Source organism: Aulonocara sp. 'chitande type north' Nkhata Bay, linkage group LG10, assembly GCF_057382095.1.
Source record: "Aulonocara sp. 'chitande type north' Nkhata Bay isolate Kocher_YH1m ecotype deep benthic linkage group LG10, A_spYH_male_GT1.1, whole genome shotgun sequence".
In the NCBI taxonomy this organism is placed as follows: domain Eukaryota; kingdom Metazoa; phylum Chordata; class Actinopteri; order Cichliformes; family Cichlidae; genus Aulonocara; species Aulonocara sp. 'chitande type north' Nkhata Bay.
In genome coordinates, this window is record NC_141353.1 from 30835123 (window position 1) to 30855819 (window position 20697).

A 20697-nucleotide genomic window follows, 5' to 3' on the forward strand; every position below is an offset into this window, starting at 1 on the left:
GTCCTGTGGGAGTGTCCCAAAGAGGGCCGTGGTCCTCTTACTGTTCTTCTGCCTAATCACACGTGCCAAGGTGCGAAAATGGGTGTGGGTCACAATTAAGTAAACCTAGCCCCACGCTATCATGTGATTTACTAAGCCTGCATTAGAACACTATTGTTCGGTGGCTGGTTGCCTCCCACCAGTTGGCAACCACTGTGAAGTGGTTACCTTCTAGTTGGAAGAAGGTTGCTGTCCTATTTTTATTTGCTAGTGTGACAGAACCCTGGGAAAACAATGCCTTGATTTGTCTCCATGATTCCTGGATGAATGATCACGGAATCTGGTGCCGACATGGCGGTGCCACTGTTTTTTTCCAGCGGCGACACAAATCTGACTTCTTAAAAATGTGTTAGAAATACCTGCAAACAGCATTTCCATTGGTGTCAGTAGTATTTAGTGTATACTGATGATCACAAAATACTGCCATGTGTGCTTTAAGTGCAGCTTTAGAGCTGCCAGCAAAGCTCTGACGTCTTGTTGACTTCTGGACATTTGCTGAATGATACCATCCTGGATTCAGTACTATTCTTTTTAAAACTTTCAAAATGAATGATGGCACGGTCTCTTAAAACTTAATTTATTTATTTAGTACAATTGCTTTGAGTCAATGTGGCAAGTTACATCTGGTGGTAAATTGATATATAATTATTCATACCCATCAACAGATTACAAATGATCTACTGCTCATTTAAAATGATGGAATGGCAACTCATATCTTCTCTCCCTATTTCACCACCATCAGATGCATCCATTAGGCAACTATTCTTTCCCCTGACAGGCGGAAACTGATCTTTCATGGTGAGCAAAACTCTCACCAACCGTTACTTCTCTCTGTCCCCATAAATGACCAGTGAAGCAATCGTAAATCACAGCCCAGGAGTAATAACTTGTGCCGCTTTCTTTATAAGGACTTCTGAACCTGTCTCGGTTGACGCATTTACATGCACTTTATGTCAAGCAGCTCTTTTGCTTGAGAGAAGCGGACATCAACAGCATCATACGCTTACAGACAGACTGATGGGCTTTTGTTTCACAATCGACAACAAGTGAAAAGGAAAAAGGGTAAAAAGTGGCACGATTGTGAAAGGGCTGGAGGCTATAAACTTCAAGGATAAATCTTGTTTATGACAACCTCAGCGTTATGTTCCATGTTATTAAACCGCAGTCAAATTTATTGCTGAGATTTAGGGAACACGGCATGATGAAAAAGAAGCAATCAAACCGACAAACAAGGGTTTTGAGGGAAGAAGTGAAAACAAAGATGAGCTGCGAAATTACCCCCGAATTGTATGCAGCAACCCACCATCACTGCTTATCGTCTGTCTTCTGGGTGTAACTATCAACCACAGCTTCTTTAGTTGTGCATGCACTGAGTTTACCTTAATAATGCGGGATTATTACAGGCATTACTGGTCTGTTTTTCCTGTTCTGATTTGGTTGGCACTGTGCAATGTTAGTAGATTAACCAGCAACGATGGCCTCAGCTATGGACATGAGGCCTAGCATTATCCTTTAATCAAAGTGCTAAGAGTCTTCAAAAGAACCGCCCTTCTGCTCGCTGGCGTAAGAGTACTGTAAAGAGTAATGTGCTTTGTTCCTCATCTTTTAAGCTAACGCATGCATCATCTGTCATTTACAAGGCTCCTAACTGTTCCCTGTTGATTAATGTGAATCTCTGGGTGTCTAAAGGAGTTTACCTTCAGCACAGTGGATCCCAGCTCCAGGCCCACCAGGACCGTCCTGTCCACCAACTCCGCAATCCTGGGATCAGCCACCTTCAGGGAGTCCTGCACCAGGTCTGTGACATCCACCTGCCAGTCGGGTCCCAGCATGGTGATAACCTGGTCAGTGCCCTCTGTGGAGGTGGTGTGGAACTGTGTGAGCACCTTGACCAGGGCCCGCTGGTACTGCAGGGTGCAGCCTCGACTCACCCGGCGATCGTCGTCTTCGTCGTCCGCGTCGCTGTCTCTAGTGCTCCTTGGAAAGAGAGGAACAAGTACAGGGTTAAACTAAAGCTGTATCGGACTGAGCAGTAGGGCTAAGAATCCAGAACACGGGACATTAGAGGGGTATAAAGTATGAGCTGAGTATGAGTATTGTCAGTCTGAGTCTTCAAACCTTCCCCACTCTTTATTCAGATCCCCATCATTTGTTACGGCAGAAACAACCGTTTTTCCTGCGGTCACAGATTAAACAAAAAAGTACAAAGAAAAATAACCCACACAATAGAAATCAAGCGGTTCGAATGACACCACAAACAATCACACACAAAAATTACAAATACACTGAATTTGTAAATGGCATGAAAGCAATATTTAAGCCCCTATAGACAATCAATCAAGTGTACCTTCACAGGATTCCCTTTCTAAAAAAGGAAGCTGCAAACTTATTTATCAACGTTCACAGCACACAATTTATTGCTAATTGCACTAAATTCAGATTTTTGCTTTTACGCTTAATATCGTGCCCGTTATTTCTGCCTGAAGGAGACACCGCAGCACATCCAAGGAAGCATTACACATTTATTGATTCATGTCAATTTATTTGGAATTCCACAGGAAACGGTGTTAAAGCCTTACATTACCAAGCTACCAAATTCTGAATTTGCTCAGTTAACCTAGAACAAGTCACGCAACACCAAAGGTAACAAAACTTCTTGCAACTCTTCAGTTTTTGGTATCAGGTTCTTTTCTACTGTGGCTTCTGTGGCAGGACTTCCACATCGCTAAAGAATCAAGAGAACGGAGGGACGACAACATTAACTTTGGACCCTTTTCTGAACATAATGAGCACTTGGATGGAAGTCTGGCTTGGAAAGTCTTAACAGTGGTCCATTTTCATTTTGATGTTTCGAATTGGTTTGATTGTTTTTCAGTGTATTTGTGTCGATATGCTTCAATTTTGAGTTGAATAAATCTTTTTAAAGGAAACTGTTATAATTTCAGGACCATAGACAGCGCACAAGGTTTTCATTTCACTCATTATTGAAGCCTGTTTGAATTATAATGACTCTGTCTGCCATACTGCCTCCGTAATGTCTAACCTATATTTATATGCTTTTTCAATTACAATGAACGAGCTACACCTGCCCTATTAGTTGAATATCATGTCTTAGTTTGAGACCTTGGTTCTTTTGTAAATCACCCTCTCACACACTATTTTGCACGTTTTGTAAATCCAGACCTATCTGTCACTCTAGTGTCACTTTTCAACATGCAGGCTAGTCTGCAGAGTTCAGTCTGTTCTTCCTTGACTTCAGTAATTCAGGTTGAAGTGTCAAAATTTAGGCTAAGGTGGAATATGAGCATCGGTGGTTGTCTGTCTCTACCTGTTAGCCCTGTGACAGATTGGTGGCCTGTGCAGGTTGTGCCCAGCCTCTAACGGCTGCGACTGGCTCCAGACCCTGAACTGAATAAATGAAAGAAGATGGATGGGTGGATGGATGGAGCCTCTTTCACACTGGGAGTAAGAAAGGGCAGAAGTTTAAGGTAGTTGTGGAGTTTGAGAATGTTATGGAAGCCCGGTACCCTTGTTCTGGCCAAATAAGCTGCCAAAAAGATGAAGAGCATCAGAAAAAAAAACCCACGAGACTAAACCATCACCAATCATAACTTGTCACTTCTTCAAACTGAGCATCTGCTCACTGCTAAGTTACGCTCAGTCCTGTGTCATGATGCTATGTCTCAATTTCTGCCTTTTGTTCTTAAGGGGTCTGCTCGTCTCATAATTTGACACAACTCCGATGACAAACTCAGCACCACTCCGTACAAATCCATCACATTATCTGTTCTGACGCAGTGGCGATGAGTAAAAAGTCCTCGGAGCCAGCAGGGAAGGAATGATAAGCACCACGGAGCAGAGTTTTGGACCGATGCCCTTTTTATTTCACAGGAGCCCTGGGCAGTGAGGTTAAGCATGCCAGGTGCATCCCCCACTCAGTGCAATCTGCTCTACAACAAGATGTATGAGTTACCCAACTTCCCACAGCAGGCTTGACAATCTGCCAGTTTACGCTTAAAAAGCACTCCTCTGCTTAATCTTTGCTTCGCCTTAACTATCTGAAGATTTAAGATTCAGGAGAGGTTTTGGCTTCTATCCAGAGGTCTCATAAACACTTTGAATCGACTACTTTAACATCAAAATGCATTATATTGTACCGTAACACATCTACCTCAAGACCTGTCCCACTTGCTGGGTGTGATTATTCATTCATCTCAGCGCGCTTCCTCTCCACAGCACATCACTTCAGCACTGGCAGGTTATATGATGTTTAGAAACAAAAGGGCCCCCCATTAGGCTCTCATGGGTCATTGGACATGTCTGCATGAAGTTGTTCATCCAAGCAACTATAACTTCACCTCATGAACTTCTCTTACTTTGATTAAGCTTGGGTCATGGATTTATCACTTTAGTGACTATGGTCGGTTGAATTTATGGCTTTGAAATGAATGAAAATAATAGGCGCTATCACAGTTAATGTGCCCGAGCAGCTATGAATTCTTGTACTTCACAGGTAAAAGCGACAGAGATTTCTGGAGAATGATAACATTAGTATATGTAAAACTATATGTGTACTCTCCAGGGAATTACAAAAACAGTTTAGTTTAAAGCTTAAACTATTACAAACTGCAATAATCTGGTTTCACTGTAGCCATTTCAGACTGAGCCAACTTTGTTCTGATTGGCTGGCACCCTCCTGGCGTGGGCTTGAAATGACCATATTAAGGACATCCTTCTCTGACTAACGTCATCCAAGAATAGAAAAAGCGTTTGAAAACAGCTTAAGTTTCTGCCATGTTTTCTATAAGCATCCATCAGTACAACATTAGAACAGTATGTCTACGCTCACCGGCTCATCACGTGCACGTTTTCAAAGGCTTGCTAACGTAAACATCTAATCATCCAAGCATGTTAGAACAACTTCATGCCTCTAGGCATGTAGACATTGTCAAGATGAGCTGTTGAAGTTCCAACTGTGAATCAGAACGGGGAAGAAAGGTGTGCATGATGTGCTGGTCTGAGTATTTCAGAAACTGATAATCTGTGGAGATTTTCTCACCTAACCATCTCTAGGGTTTACTGAGAATAGTTTGACAAACAGAAACTATCCAATGAGAAGCAGTTCTTTGGTCTTCCTGATGTTGGAGGAGATTGGCAGAAGAGGATTTCTGAATACACAACATTACGAACCTTCAAGCAGATGGGCTAAAGAACACAGCAGAAGATTGGAAAAATGTTGTCTGGTCTGACGACTCGATTTCAGCCAAAATCTCACAGACCATTTTAAGCGTCATGAAGAATTATTATAAATAATCGTGAAAAATGTAATTACTCTCTAAATTTACCCAAAACATTTTTAGGACAAGGTTTCATTATCAGTTGATTTCTGCGAACTTCCCAGAAATGGAAGTAGAAATAGAAAAATCCTTTATAAAACATCTTCTGTGGCTCAGAAGGAGCTTTGTGAAGCCTAAGAAAACAAGCACTGAAGATGTTCTCTTCATTAATGACATAGTCAGCAAAGTAAATGGACTTTAAGAGACGGAAGAAGGTGCTAACAAAAGGATGCTAATGGGTTACGAAAAATCCTGTGCTTTTGGAGATCGACTCATACAATCCACACAAGGTCCAAATGTGTCAGCCTTTGCTTTGCCAATTTTAAATATTCCTTTTAGTACTGTCCTTCAAGTCCCCTAAATGTATTAAAAAACAACCTTGTAAAGTTTCAGGAAAGCTAAAATCAAAACAGCACGCTCGATCAAAGCAAAGGTCTTCTGTTTTCTATCACTTTTAAAAGCAACTTCATGCAAAAAGACGCTGAACTGAAAAACTGGAACATAGAAACAATCTCAGTGCATTGGATACTGATGGTGCAGCTTCAGGACATGTAGTTTTCTGCTGCTGTTAGTCAGTAAGCGAGTTAACTCCACAGCAGACACTGAGACTCCACTCTCAGTTACTTATTCATTTAAAGGCAGAGAAAAACCCAATGAGACAATAAAACTTACTCCATCTCTCTCAAGGAGTTTCTCAACTCTTAGGTCAGGTCAGTGAAAGTTTACCTTCCCAAGTCTGTACCTGAAAATAAGGTTGATATTTTTTCCCCCTCAGAAGAATATTGTCTGTTCTTATTAGAGTCACTGATACAATCGTACAAGCTGCAGCTTCGGTGCACACGGGCTGCTCGCCCGATTACACTTTCTTTCCTTTTTTAGAGCATGTTGCTGGATAATGCAGCCAGTGAGCAATTCTGCTGCACTGTGGCAGAGGCCCACTGCAGGCCAAGAGACCTCGCTGTGTGTGAAGGTTCAGAATGTGTCACTTTGCGGAAGCGAAGGACTCTGGGATGGAGAGACTGCAACAGAAAGGAAAATGAGAGTTAAGGAGGCGAGGGAAGGAGTGCAGGGAGGTTTAGAGGTTTGTGTAAAGGAGCGTCAGCAAGAGAAAGAGGAAAATAAGCGATAAGAGTGAGCGATAGTTGGACTGAGAGGAGTTATTGAAAAGACTAATAATAGAGATTATCATCATGATCTGGTCTTACTGTTTGAGATGCCTAACAAGCAACAGTACCGCAGCAAGCCTTTGTAAACACCATCTAATTCATTATGGCAGCATTTCATTATGAATGTAAACAAACAAGACCAAGGTCAGGACAAACAGCCTTCAACCTGATATCCTTTGTTAGCGCTGGCATTAGTCAAGAACAAGATGAGTTCTTGTAAATCCTGTTGATGTCTGTCTAGTCGCTTTCAATAAAGCCTGCTAGTTCTGCTGCAGATAGTTATTGGCACTGGTTTTGTTTTGTTTGTGGCAGGTGTCCAGGTTGCTTTATAGAAAGTCACGGTGATGTTTCAAAGTCTTGTCATTCAAGGTTAAAGCAAATCCCAAGTTTGAAATTTTGGTTTCAAGTCGGAATGCAACTGTGTGGTTTCTTCAATTTAAAACGTGGGAAAAAGCAAATAGCAACATTTCCACGATGACACAGTGTCTTCCTCTTCTTCTCCTCCTCCTTCTTTCAGCTGTGTCCTTTAGGGGTCGCCACAGCAGATAACCTGCCTCCCGATTATCTGTCTTCTATCACACCAACCCTCTGCATGTCCTCCTTCACTACATCCATGAACCTCGTCTGTGGTCTTTCTCTGTTCCATCTGCCTGGCAGCTCCATCTTCAATAACCTTTATCCAATACATTCATTGTCCCTCCTCTGCACATCCAAACCACTTCAACCTTTTCTCTCTAACGTTGTCTCTAAACAGCTCAACCTGAGCTGCCCCTCTAATGTACTCAGGTGACTGAGTACTCTTAAAGATGGTTTGTCACCCCCAATTTGAGGCATTGGTGTGGTCAAAATGCTAAAATCAATCTTGTTTTGCTTTTTTTCAGGGGTTTTTTAGGCTCAAGAGACAAATTTTTGTTAAACTATCAGCTGCGTCTTGCAAAATCATTTAGCAAACTACATCCACAGACTGTATGGATGCAATGCACCAGTGCCTCTTTTCCTCCAGTACCTACTTGGCTCAGCTCCACCTGACTCTACTTGGTTTCAGTCGTTTTCCATTACAGTAGAGTATCACCTCAATGTGGATGGAATCGTTACAGCAAAACAGCCAGAAAGTCCCGTAAAATCATTTGTATGGGACATAAACACAACACAATGTGGCGATGGTGTACCTGATGCTCGCTCAATGGCCTTGTGTCACACTCACAGTAAAGAAGAGAGACAAAGAAAGGTTGTGGACACTCTGGACACTCACAGTGTTGGTTTTGATGCCATTTCCCTTGTTGCTGGGTTTCAAAAATCGTGCATTTGATTCTCATGAATGAGTCACTTCTATGACTCATCCAGTGACATCACTTCCTGGCCAACTGGTGGGATGCAGTCTGTTTACATCACATTTTTGGCTTGACTCACCTCAGCTGGCCAATTAGGTACTAAAAGTACCTGGTAGCAGGTACTGTCACCAAATGGAAAACCCTAAAAACTAGGGGTGCAACGATATTCGTATCAATATTGAACCGTTCGATACAGTGCTTTCGGTTCGGTACGCATATGTATCGAACAATACAAAATTTGTAATTTATTTTATCAACTTTCCTTCTGACGATGCTGTCTGTGTTGAGCGCTCAGTGAATCTGCGTTCGACTACTCCGCCTAGGGCCGACAGTGCAGCCTAGGCGGAGTAGTCGAACGCAGATTCACTGAGCGCTCAACACAGACAGCATCGTCAGAAGGAAGAGCGCAGGGCAAGCTAGCGAGACAGAAGTTAAGCTCCCCTTACAACATGGACCTCCCCCATGGACCACCCTCATTCAGATCTGGCGTTTGGAACTATTTTGGTTTTCATGTGACGTATGACCCTGAAGGTAAGCGAGTCATGGACTAAAGTAAAACAGTATGTTGGATGTGCCATGCAATGCTCAATTACATGGGTGGGAACTAGTGTGTTAGCGCAGTTAGCTCGTTAACGTGTTGGCCGTCTAGCCCCATGCACGGGGCGATCGGCGGTAGCTCGTTAACGGAGATTTGCCGTGTTGTGGCGTTAAGGTCATTTCAACGAGATTAACCTGAAAGCACTAGTGGGAACACAACGAATATGACTGCACATTTACGCCGACATCATCCTAGTGCAAAGACAAAAACAACAAGCATGCTACTAACTTTAGCCGAGTCATTTAGACAGCTGTTAGCACATGATTCTCCTTATGCTGCTGAGAATATAGCCCAGAAGAAGCGGATAGTATAGCTTTTATTTTGGAAAGAGACATTTCTCTGTAATAAACTCTCTTTTCCAAAGATGAGTGATTCCTCAATCAGATACAGGGCTCGCAATATCGCTAGCCCGACGTCCCGGGGCTAGCGATTTTTCCAGTCGGGGTACCAAAATCTATCTCTGCCCTGCCCGTCGGGCTATTGTAGGAAGGAAAAATATATGTCAATGCTTTTGCATTCTTTCGGAAATGTAGCTGGGTAATTATGTCATTGGCATCGGTGAGCCACTGTCAATATGTGACATATTGAAATCGCGTTTGAATTTGCGCTTGCTTTTTTGCTTTCACTTTGCAATCGCGCGAACTGTGTATAGAGAGCGACAGTACTGATCTGTGAGTGATGATAATTTGTGCACCAATTCCTCTGACATAGTCTTATTAATTGTTAGCTTACTATGCAAACATGACAAGTGAAATCTCCCGCAGCTTAAACATGTGAGAGGTTGATCGCGCAGAGAATCGCTGAGCTTATGTGAGTGCGTGTGTAAAAGTAGCAGTATATATATTTTAGTTCTGCTGAGCCAAATAAGACAGGTCAGGGTGAAGAAGTGACAGCCAAAGAAAAGCTTACCACAAAACGGAGAAGTTATGACAAATCAGACTATAAGGCAAAAAGAAAGTGCAGCTTTATGGTTTCATGGACAAAATTATTTCTGTGGCTGCAATATGACGAGCTAAATAACCAGGGCTGCACATAAGTGGTCCGCAGATGCGCATTCGCTGTCAAAATAAAAAACACGCACAAGGGTTAGGGTTAAATTTAAAAACTGTACTTTTGAGTTAAAATATATATTTATAATTTTAATAAATGACAAATTAAAAAGGCATGAACATTTTTTTGTATCGAAAAAATATCGAACCGTGACACCAAAGTATCGAACCGAACCGAACCGTGAATTTTGTGTATCGTTGCACCCCTAGTAAAAACCTAGTCGAGTAGTGGAAAAAAGGCACAAGAAACCTGCTAATTGCTGAACCGTAACACTAAATTAAAACACAAGAAAAGCCTATACATATCTAGCCATAACAGCACAAACATCGAGAGGTCCACTAGACACAAAACAGTTCCTACACGGCTCTCTTCAAGGGGAAATTAACTAAAGAGACCTCTGGAGCCAGACTGAAGTAGTTATCAGAGGAAATGCAATTTTTGGCACCTCCACATTGGCTTCATTTCTCTCAGGGCTTAAAATCTCTCGTCTGCATAACCTGATGTTTTCGAAAGAGATGTTTGACATTTAACGTGAGGAATGTCTGAAACCCCCATGCGGTCGTATGTGAGCTTTCCATGTGTACAACGAGATAAACATGGGCCTTTTTTAAGGGGTTTTTAGCAGCTTTTCTAGCTTTAATCCATTATGATTCACAGATAGATGCTTCATAGACACTCTGGGATGATACATGTGAAGTACAGCATCAAGATATGCAAACACGGGCAGATATAGATGCGGTGAAGTAGCATTTCGTTTCAAGGTGTGGGTACCACGTAATTACAGCATATTTCATGATTAAATATTCAGTCATTGCTGCTGGGAGAGCTGATATGGATATGCATCAGACGACAGGAAAAAGCCCAATATGCTCCGTAGCAAACATGAAAAGATGTGTTCAATCTCAACAATAGAAATATGACTGAAAACACAGACTCCTGTGGGGAGGCCATTCTAGTGTGTATTAACAGCTTCAGCAGTCCGTATGTGGCACCATCAAGAAAGATGCAAGCCGCCTTTGTCTGCGGTTTCCTGATGTGGCACAGGACTACAGGAAAAAGTAAAGAATGAAAGTAAATCCAAATGACAGCATGCAAAAAAGGAACAGCGAAATGAATTCCTCTGGCCTAGCTGTGTGGCAATCACAGCAACCGCAAATGGCTCGCAAGGGGTCTTTGATGACTGTTTTTATGAAGTCAGAGGGGAAGTTATATGCATAGAAAATGGGCTGGAAGAATTGTAGAGATGCACGCTTAAGAGAAACCGACTGCTAAAGCCGTAGCCATTTGCTTGAACCAACTATTGCATCTATTGAAATTCACAAAATGTGGGTAACAAAGGCGATAATGGGAGTTACGTCACATAAGATTGCTGGCTCGGTGAGGCGTGCTGGACAAATGGCAAAAACGCCATTGGAACGTAACACACAACACTGATAAAAGCACAAACACAGCATTTGTACTATTATAGACTGGACCTACAACAAATAAATGAATAAATGGTGCTAAGGGGGGCATTTAAGACACATTTTGCATGTCAAAATAAGATACCTTCCATAGCACATTTGAAATATAAGGCTATGCAAGGTGTTTTTCAAGTCCTCTAAATCATCTGAAATACCTTCATTCTTCAAACAACCCCATAAGCATGCCATTTGTATTCAGCTTTGGTAGAAATGGAATTGGTCTACAGTGATGTACTCCGGCAGCAACGACAGCAGCCACCCGTGCGAGTGTTAATGCTCCCATTAAACATTTGTTGTGAAGTTGTGGGCTCGTTTGCTACTGCTTCTTGCATGATATAAGCGCTGCAATATTGTAAATGAGCCTTGGTTCCTTTACTAGGTCCGCATTCTTCACAGAGGTCTCGATTCCAAAACCCTCAATCTCCAGCTGGTGCCGTGTCAAGCGTCATATTTTTAAGGTTTGCAGGCATCAGTTTAGTTTTTCATAGCCTGCTGGATCCTTTCTGCTGACACAATTTTTGATAACACTGACACAAGGGCAATTGGCCTGAACACCCTACAATTCTTGATTGAGTGCAGGTGACCATATCACAGTACTTTAGTCACAGGTATTTGGAGGAAAAGTACACAGGTGTGAAGGAGTTTCTTGGAAATATAATAACAACTGTTTAACTCTAACCATCATTTTGGGCCATGAGTAGAAGCCCAAATGACTCCCACAGACTGTCCAAAAACATCATTATCTACCTGGAAGTACAAGAAATATTTGGAGCAAAAAATGTTTCTGTGTTCTTAACTCAAAGACAAATTAAGCCTTTGTCTCGGACCTGTTGTGAAAAATGGGTTCAGATGGGTCTGACACATACATGACAAACCTTAGTGGATCAATTTGCACTTGAAAGCTTCTTTTTGTAAGGTACACGTCTGCTGTGTAACTGAGCCAGAGCACCTAATTGGGCCAAAACAGGCAACTACCCGTAAAATAACAGCATAACAGAAATGGAGGCTGGACAGCTTTTTAGTTTCTAATGTGTGAGACTGCAGGGTACCATGCACTTTGGATAATGAGTCTTCATGTAATCATGTACAAAAATAAGATATTTTCAAAATAGATTTTTCTCCACTGAATATTTTCCTGCTCTATTCTCTTTTTTTTTTTTTCCATAGGGTTTAGTTTAGAACAGAAAAGACAGCAACGAGGTGTTAAATTACTCCCTTCAAACATACTATTATATGTAACGTTCAATTCTTCACAGCTTGCGTCAATGCAGAAAAAACTTTAAACCAAAGGAAAACTGCTGTTATCCACATCTTAGATCTTATTTTTGTGGACACCATTATACATTTTCCAGACTCTTTGTACTGTAAACGCTCATAGCAATTAAACAGATTAAGTACAAGTTAATCTATTTAACCTAATCCATTTAATTAAACGTCCATACTATAGATTGCACTAGCCGCTGTAGCACTCAGATCTGGCACATCAGAGAAATTGTGGTTTTGCAGTAGCAAATTATAGACGTTAACATGCATTTATTCTCGTGCTTACCCTGTCTTACTGAGTTGTGGTGTTTTTGTTCCATTATGTTCACAGTTCAGTTGAGCAGTTTGTGTTTAATTTACCTTCATGTGAAAGAGCATGAGCGGTGGTGGCTGCTGTTGTAGTATAAAGAGTGCAGTGAAAGTTTCAGCTGTAATGTTTATGCATCATGACATAATAAAAAAAATCCTCTGGTCCTTAGCAGGTCTTTAAATGATTTAGATAAACTTCACATCATATTTTGTTGTGCCACTACCATCACCCTTACAGCTTCTATAGGAATTAAAATTTGAAGTAACAGCTTGATTAGCTGTTGTTTCAGCAAGTGAAAGCACCTCAAAGTTTGTGCACTTTGGTCTTGAGGATTCAGATGTGTGTTAAACACTATCCCACAACTTCCCAAGAGTGGCTCCCAGAAACCTTACCCCAAGGTTAGACCATGCAATCAGACTCTACAGGCCTCATTCAGCATGTTAAATTTTAAAGTTTTAAACGGTAAAATTAGAAAAAGCATGATTTCTATCATGTCCTAAAATGACACTTTCTTTTTTTTATACAACTATACAGAAGAAACAACAATGTGCTTCTCATTGGAAAAGAGCAAAATCTTTGAAGCCTGTCTGGCTGAAGTTTCATAAAGGGAACGACAAAACCCTGAAATACACTCGTCACGGCTAAGATTTGTTCTGGGTCTGCAGTGGCGGCAGGAGATGATCGCATCCATTCAAAACAGAGGTTGAGTCTCCACCAGATGTACCACAACACATCCCAGAAGTGGATCTCTGTGCACCTTAAAATAGCAACGGGTCTAATTTTCACAAAAGCTGCACAGAGCAGGTAAAGAAGGCCCTTTTCAAAGCACACTCTACTTCTGATATGCTACCGGTGTAATTTGAAACCACACAAAGGATGCAGGAAAAATGGATGAATATGTTCTTTTGACCTACCAATTATAAAAGGATGGATTTGTGTGAATAGTGGGAACACTGTAAAATTGCTATAATGACACAACACAGCAAAATATAAACACACAGATACGTTCTAAACAACCAAAACATGTGTGAGCAACAATATAGAGCGTACAAAGAAACTATTCCTATCTATTGAATACTGTGATGTTATCGTAGAGAACTGTGATGTCTCCAACATTGCATGTTATCTGTTTTAGGGTGGACTTGAGGCTCACCTGCGGTCGGGCAGAATGGGGACCCTCCAGCCTTTGATGAAGCTCAGATTGTTGTCAGAAAGTTCAACCTGCAGGGGAAGTTTGGGAACCCAGACGGTCAGCTCCAGCGGCGCGCTCAGGTGCTCATAGCTGAAGATGACCCTGGCATTCATGGAGCCCCGTGTCTCCTTCCCATTGACGAACACGTAGTCACAATTCATGGACACCTGGGACAGATCACGGTCAGAAGTCAGAGACTATCTATATGTTAATGGTCACGTCGGTGGCAGAGAGTCTAAGCGATGTGTGATGATAAACAGCTCGGTATGGATGCAGGTGTCACTACCACAATTCATGCTTGAGCATTTCAAGGTTGATGCCTCCAGCAGAGCAAATACACAGCTGTGCATTTGACTGTGATGTGAAAGTTCATCTCACATCTTTGCTTTCATTTTTCTCAAACTGTTTTGTCCAAGCAAAATGACAAGAAAAACAGGTTTGACTTGCGGTATACACACAGTTTTAACTTTGAGGATTTGATTTAAAGATACCTTTCACTGCTTATAACCTTTAACCTAATACCATGAGTAGATAAAATTGTTTCAGGAGATCTTTGGAGGAAATGACAGGCTTAACAGTCAATTTCCAGATGATGGATTTTCAGGATTATCCAGGAACTGCCTTATATTAAAGAAATAGTTCTAATGAAAACTCTTTAGTGAGTCTGTGGATTATGAATATCGCAATAAAACCCCCATTTCTCACAAGATATGTGACGACTGACATTTTTAAACATGATATTTTAATGCTTTAACTCTATTGCATATAGATATCACAAAATCCTCACTGACTAGACGGTGTTGGGGTTACAAAAGAAACGGTTTTGTCACAGTGCACAGAACAGTGTTTCTATTCAGAGGCTCCAGAGTTTGCAAATCTTCACCCCATCTAACCAGGCATCAGCAGATTTTGCCATGCTTGTGCTGTGTTCACACTACTTGGGCAAAAGGTGACGGGTTATGAAGCTTTTTCCAGTGGAAACCTGCTATGTGAAGCAACAACCTGACACTTGTCGCTGTGTGATGCTCGAAAAGCTTTTTTCATTGCTGCAATAATGGGGTGAAGCATCAACCATCACATGCTTCAGTGTTCTCACATATAACACACATAAAGAGCCCAGGGATGGTTGGAGAGGGTAGTTGCGTCAGCGTAGGTGGCCGTGCTCGGCTTACTCTTTTTTGTATGTTTTTACAAGCAGTGTGAATATAGCACGAGGCAGAAGTATGAAACCAATCAATCAAAATTAGCGGTAACTTTAGCACGACGTTTACATTTTCGGATTTTCGGTGTCTGAAGCTTTTTAAGTATCCATTCGTTTGTCTTAGTTCTACTGGCCGAGAATCTTGTTAAAATAAACTACAGGAACACTAAAAAACTGCAACTGTGTAACAGCCATGCAGCTTCTAATGAACTTTTTAAAATATATCGGGATGTATAAACAATGACCAGAATGTTTAAAATGTTGGTACGCAGCAGACCAGACGAGAGCTTCTTAGATTACATCAGACTGAAGCTCTGCAGTTTCCGATCCTGACGGCACATTGCTGTGGACAAGTGTTGTAAACAAAATGCTTTTCTCTAATCTAATTTGCATCTTTCATGCAGTCATATTAGTGCTTCTAAGTAACCCAGCGCTAAGCGCGCTCAGTGCAAATCGTGCATTCGAGCCACGTCCCAACCCCGCCACCTCTCTTGCCCATTCCCATCGTAATGATCTATGAACAATTATACAGACACACAATATGCCAAGAAAAGCTTTTAGGCAAGCACATTATTTATATAATAAGAGTGCTGACAGCAATGTGACATTTTACATGAACTTTAGTTCATAACACCTTTGGGCACATAGATAAATATATTCACACATTTCAGCTTTCACGAGACACTCTTATTATGGGATATCATTTGTGGCGCAGCAATGACACCGAGTATGAATTCAATATGTGGACACTTCTAAATTTAAGTCTTTGCAAATGCCATTTTTAACTTGAAACCATTCTTTAGGTTTTCCGTCCAGTCAAAAATCTCCCGCTCCATTTGAATTATCATAAATACTTGTCCGCTTCGAACACTAAATTATTAACTGCAATGGATCTGGAGGGCTTTGCTTTTGGGCTTCCACTGAAGATTTATCTAGTGTTGGGAGGTAGCTGGCATTGTAATCAGAGGATCTAATCTCCCGCAAATGGAGGTCGGGCTGGCCAGTCTTCTCAGGGCTGGGGATTCATCATAACTGGGAGGAGGTCTGGGTAATATAATTCCCCACATGCAGACAGGCCAGAGATGGAGGAGGGGTGGGTGCTGGAAGGACTTCTTAAGATGACAGTCTTTCCCTCTGGTTCAGTTAATGCAATTTTGCAGGTTCTGACCTTATGGGCTACCACCGAATTCATGTTATTGCCCTGTCTGTTGATGTGTAGCCTTATCTGGATGAACTGAGTTACCGAAAAAAAAAAGAAAAAGAAAAAAGAAGTAAGTCAACACAATAACCCCGGCCACCTTTGATTAATCACAGCATGGCTTTCTTCGTGTAGTGTTGAGAAAATCTGCCTGACACGTATTCCGTTATACCCTCGAGTCACGGACAGACAAACGGCCACACGCGCACACAAACACGCTCGAGCTGCAGCACTGCTTCAGCTCCTGCAGCTATTGCTGCTGATAAACTTGGCTGGCTAATTGCAAGTCAAAAGCTGTTAGCAACTCTGGGTATCAGTGGCCCTGTGGGGGCTTGCTGAGGAGGGCTTTCACACACTGAGCCACCACATGCCGTCACAGCGCTGCTAATGCGCTGTGGCATCTTCCATGGTGCCAGCAGATTGCCTGGGTGGAGACAGATCATCGGGACAAGTGCAAGTGCTGCATTTGGTCGTGCGCTGGTCACGAGAGCGCACACAGAGACCGACTGCGTCAATACAGGCGAAGACACCTAAGATCCTTTCATGCTTTTATTCCATAACATTAACTCAATTAATATACCTAACTGTTCCACTATAGGCAGCGGCATCTGCCCTTGGGGTGAGCAATGCTCTAATGCCACTGTAATGTGACAGCTCCCCCGGGGGTCACTAATGTTGCAAAGTCCTCTGTTCACCCACATTCTGCGTTGACAGCAGTTTAAAACATTTGTTTAGGAAATCCATTGTGAAACTTGAGCCATAATTTTGATGCATCTCGGGCATTCAGACATCTAATGTAGATTTACTGCCATTACGGCATCAGCCCATTATTTACATGGGACCCTGTCAAGGGGTACTTTAGCTATTTAGCACTGAACTGCCACAAATTTGGAGGGAGAAGAGAGACACAAAGCAGCAGAGGTCTGCGGTACCAAGACTTTTAAGCCTTGGTGGTTAAAAATCTGAATTCTGCCTCTCTCGTAACGCAGCTCGACTGCATTTTTCACCCCCCCCCTCATAGATACCACAAACATTTTAGCACCCATTTGTAACACAAGCTTCGCATTGAAATGTATTAATGTCCAGCTAAAAGCAACGATAACGTGATCCTCACTGCAGTTATTTGATCTGATTTGTAAAATCTCCTCTGAAGCCACAGAAAATGCTCACAAACATTCACAGTCTGAGGAGCAACGAGTGAAAGAACCTCTGGTGGCCCGGCTGACGAGTGCAGACTGATTAAACCTGATTTTAGTCTGCGATGGTCATGGGTGCTGATTATTAGTGGGTATAACATAAAGACACAAAGATTTGAAAATGTTATTGTGATTGCAGCACCTGCAGCCACACAACTGTGAAGTTGTGAAGCCCCCATGCATGCGTTTATTTTATAAATGTATTTTACTTGTTACAATATATTAGTTGTATTTGTAGCACGCACAGCTAGCTAGCTGCAGAATGGGTCGTACCAAATGCAGGTCTCTCATGGGGGGTAGATTAGTTAAATAATTTATCTTAAATGTTGTATATTTTCTTTGACTTGCAAGTTACCTATTTGCTTAGTCTTGTGTTGATTATTATTAATTTGACGTGACTATTAAACTAAGTGTTGGTTGTGCTTCTTTGCTGTTAGATGACTTGTTCGTATTTGCATTCCCCTGTTCTGATCAGCCAATTATTAAAGTCGCCTCCTTTTCTTGTGTTAAATCAGTTTTATTTTGTTTAACAGTTGGTTCAGAGCTATCTTAAGTTATTAATCGGGCATTTCTTTCTTAAACCTCCTGTATTGTTAGTTCATTTTGTATATTTTTGCATTTTTGGGTAAATAAAACTCACCCCCCACCCCTAATTAGCTCAGTATTGAACATGGCATTAGTGAGAGCAACAACATGTAATTATGTTTAAAAAATAGCAACAGTATCAACATCAATCTTAAACTTTTTTATGTTTACTCTTTATGACAAAGGGGGTGAGAACACCTTTTGTCCAGAGTTAAAACCTTGATATTTTCAGTGAACATTTTTGTTTTGATTTAGCCATATCTCATATGTATTCTGTAGTAGGTAGTGATGGCCCGCTTGAAGCTGACGCTCCGGAGCGTGTGTCGAAAAAAACAACACACTGGTTCAGAAGCACTGTGTCGAGGCTTGCTTCGTTTGGCAAAAGTCACGTGACCAGTGACGTCCGAAGCTTCATTACGCACGTAACTGCTTCGGTACCTGATTCAAACGGATATAAGGAAGTGAATCATCCACGGGATTCGTGGAGTGTGTTGATGGTGACAGAGAGCGAAGAGGTGATCATTCCACTGACAGATATGGAGCCAGCGAGGAAGAGAGGACATTCTGGCGTGTGGGAATATTTTGAGTTGATTTTGCTCAATTCATTTTATCTGCCCAAGTGAAAAACTTGAAATGTCCAAAATCATGTTTTCATAATGGAAATATCATTACAGCATATGACTTTAGGAACACTTCCATGTGAATTAAAGCTAATGAAGACTACAACAATGTATTTGACACTATACGTACATTACATTGCTACAGTTTAGAAAATCATTTTGTTTATTGTTTTTAGGTGATAGTCTGCAGGACCCAGGAATACCTGCATATCTACCAGCTTGCAGTGTGGTTCCTGCACTCCACAGCCTCTTCTGTTCCATGCAAGTGGATTTTCTCCAGGGCAGGAGAAACTATTTCTAAGAAAAGAAACAGACTCAGCCAGCGCACAGTAACACTAATCCTCTTTTTAAATGTAAATAACAAAAGGGCTACCTTACATTGATCATGTTTTTACTTTGCAAGTTCTTGATTAGGGGTGGGTTTTGATTCATTAAAATCCCGTGTCGATTTGTAAATTAACGTTATTATGCCTGAAACGCCAGCATCTCAGGTTAAACCTCACAACATGTCGTCAAACACCATGCAGCTAAAACAGTAACTGGGAGCAGGTTTACGGATTCTGCATACAAACGTGAACACAGAGCGCGGACCCGACGCGTCAGAATCAGATTTTGGTGTGTCGTCGGGTCCGCGCTGTGTTTGCCTCTTTTTTTTCCCGCTGGCTTCTGCAGCTGCAGGTTTCATAACTCTCTGTTTACATCTCTAATTAAGTCTCACATGTGTCAGCTTTCTTTTAATAGATACGAAATTATGGATATATACTGTTAAATGATCAGAATTGTAATAGTTCTGACTGAGGCAAAACTTTCCAGATTCCAATCAAATTGAATCGGATCCTGTATCGAATCAAAATGATTCTACAAATCAGTGACGATGCAGCCGTACTCAGCTCCCTAAGCATTTTCCCTTTCCAGTTCACAATCAATCCCACCCCTAGGTCAAAAATATGTATAGGAATTGGCCTCATCTAATATTTTGTATGAACCTGTCCAGCTGTCCAGTGATTAAACGACAAGTAGATGGAGGCAGGACTTCACAGCAGGGGCATACTCCATAATGTGCTGTGCATTCTCATATGTATATTATATATATTGCTCACTTATTGTATTTACCAACATCAAGGAGTTATGAGCAAAGAAAGGCCACACCATAGTGCATGTTTAAATAGGGAAAGTTTATTGATCAAAATGTATTACGCAGATACGCATTACATTTTTTTCAGCCCCCCAATCGAGAAAACAAAACCAATTACATGTTCAAAGCAACGGAACGGTGGCCCAATATCAGAGAGAACTCCACTCTTGAGTGAGCAGTGATAATTGAGCAGTCCGTTTTATTTTGCAGATTCAAGCTGCTCTTCAAAATTTTCACCACCAGATGTCACCGGAGAGGACTGTGTTGAAAAGCTTCGAGTAATGAACCGTTTTTCAATACAAGCTTCAGTGCTTCGGAAAGCTTCATTTGGCCATCACTAGTAGTAGGCAAACATGTACCATCCCAGGTTTATTTACGTTTTGCACTTTTACAGACTATGTAATGTAACATCTTGGTTTAAGTCAATTCTGACAAGTTTGTTAAGTTAACATGTTCTTTATTTAAAATGTTAATTTGTCTAGCTTGAACTCACCTTACCTACCTGTGTTCCAGGATCAAAAGGAGGAAATGTAGCTTCACTTCCTGTATTTATAGTTTCCTGGTTAGTCTGAGGTCACAGGAAGAGACCAGGTGAAGAAGGGGGAGAATCCTTGTAATTTAATAAAGTTGATTTTAGAGTGTGTTTATGTAGAAATTGATTTATTGTTGTAATATGTATCGATTACACTGTAGATTTTTATTGCTAGGGAAGAGTAGCAGTATACGTTTGAGTAGGGAAATGTTTGTCTTACCTATGTAATGGAGTAGTACAGGGGTGAGATTGTTTGGTTAAGTGGACTATTTAAGCTGATGAACGCAGGTGTTCGAGGAGGAAGGATCAGGTCAGTGTAGCTGTGTGCATGTGACCTTAATTTCCGTTGATTTAAGTTCAGTTATGTTTATTTGAACTGATTAATAATGGAGTTGAGTTTCTTATTTATTTTTGTAAATATTGCTTGGTCACAAAAATGATGAATAAATCACTCGCTACACTGGACAGCATCTGTCTCCTGC

At 41.4% G+C, this 20697-nt stretch overlaps 1 protein-coding gene across 2 annotated transcripts in view; it reads right to left on the minus strand.

Moving 5' to 3' along the window:
• Positions 1 to 20697, minus strand: part of tmem132e (transmembrane protein 132E) — a 443229-nt gene that overhangs the window by 26159 nt on the left and 396373 nt on the right. For both annotated transcript variants that reach the window (XM_086309493.1, XM_086309492.1), the window contains exons 6-7: positions 13710 to 13915; positions 1737 to 2016 (exon numbers count right to left, since the gene is read on the minus strand). In XM_086309493.1, coding sequence (XP_086165619.1) covers positions 1737 to 2016; positions 13710 to 13915 — 486 coding nt within the window. The remainder of the gene's footprint in view (positions 1 to 1736; positions 2017 to 13709; positions 13916 to 20697) is intronic.